The 694-nt window shown below is 70.5% G+C and overlaps 1 protein-coding gene across 1 annotated transcript in view; it reads right to left on the bottom strand.

Annotated features, from left to right (window-relative positions):
- Positions 1-570, bottom strand: part of MNEG_1794 (hypothetical protein) — a gene marked incomplete at both ends in the record, with an annotated part of 8,228 nt that extends 7,658 nt beyond the window's left edge. The window contains 2 exons of the mRNA XM_014049726.1: positions 181-282; positions 442-570. Of these exons, the coding sequence (XP_013905180.1) occupies positions 181-282; positions 442-570 (231 nt within the window). The remainder of the gene's footprint in view (positions 1-180; positions 283-441) is intronic.
- Positions 571-694: the final 124 nt, after the last annotated feature.

Genomic DNA, 694 nt, shown 5'->3' with positions numbered 1-694 from the left:
GGCGGGGGAGGGGGTGGAGTGGGGCGGAGCTTGCGAGGGGCCGGCGAGCAGCAGCGTGTTTGACAGTACCAGCAGCAACAGCAGCGTCGGCGGCGGCAGCGGCGGCGGCGGCAGCAGCCGGCCAGCAGCAAACCGCAGCCAGCAGGGGCGGCGGGCGGTGCCGTCGCTGTGTGTGCTCACGCTGACTCCCTCCATGGACACCTCGTCCCCCGGAAACAGGTTGTCCAGCGCCAGCGAGTCAAACGTCAGGTTGCCATAGCCGGACAGCCGGATCAAGTTGATCTGTTGAGTTGCAAAAAACACGAGGCGCGACGCGGCGTGTCACCCGACTGCGCAGGGCGGAGGCAGCTGCCGCGGGCCGCCGTGCGACCGGCTCGCAGCAATTCGGACGGCCGGCGCCCTCGGGCCCGCCGCCGGCGTCGATTTCTGCGCCCCACCGACCTTGCCGCCGAAGTCGATGCCGGTGGTGGCGCCGTCCTGGCCCAGGAGGACAACCGGCCGCGTTAGGTTAAAGCCCCCGCGGGGCAGGGCCGGGTGCGGCGCGAGGGTCACGTTGCCGGTCAGGACCATCAGCAGCGGCGCTGACGTGGCGACCGAGCCCAGGTCTGCCAAAACTCCATGAAACGTGTCATTGGTGACGTCCAGTGCAAAGTTGGGGCCGGAAGGGGGGGACGGGGCAGCGGCAACGGCGGGG

Source organism: Monoraphidium neglectum, assembly GCF_000611645.1.
Source record: "Monoraphidium neglectum strain SAG 48.87 unplaced genomic scaffold scaffold00188, whole genome shotgun sequence".
Lineage (NCBI taxonomy): Eukaryota > Viridiplantae > Chlorophyta > Chlorophyceae > Sphaeropleales > Selenastraceae > Monoraphidium > Monoraphidium neglectum.
The sequence above is the reverse complement of the archived record's forward strand: the minus strand, read 5'-3'. Positions and strand labels throughout refer to the sequence as shown.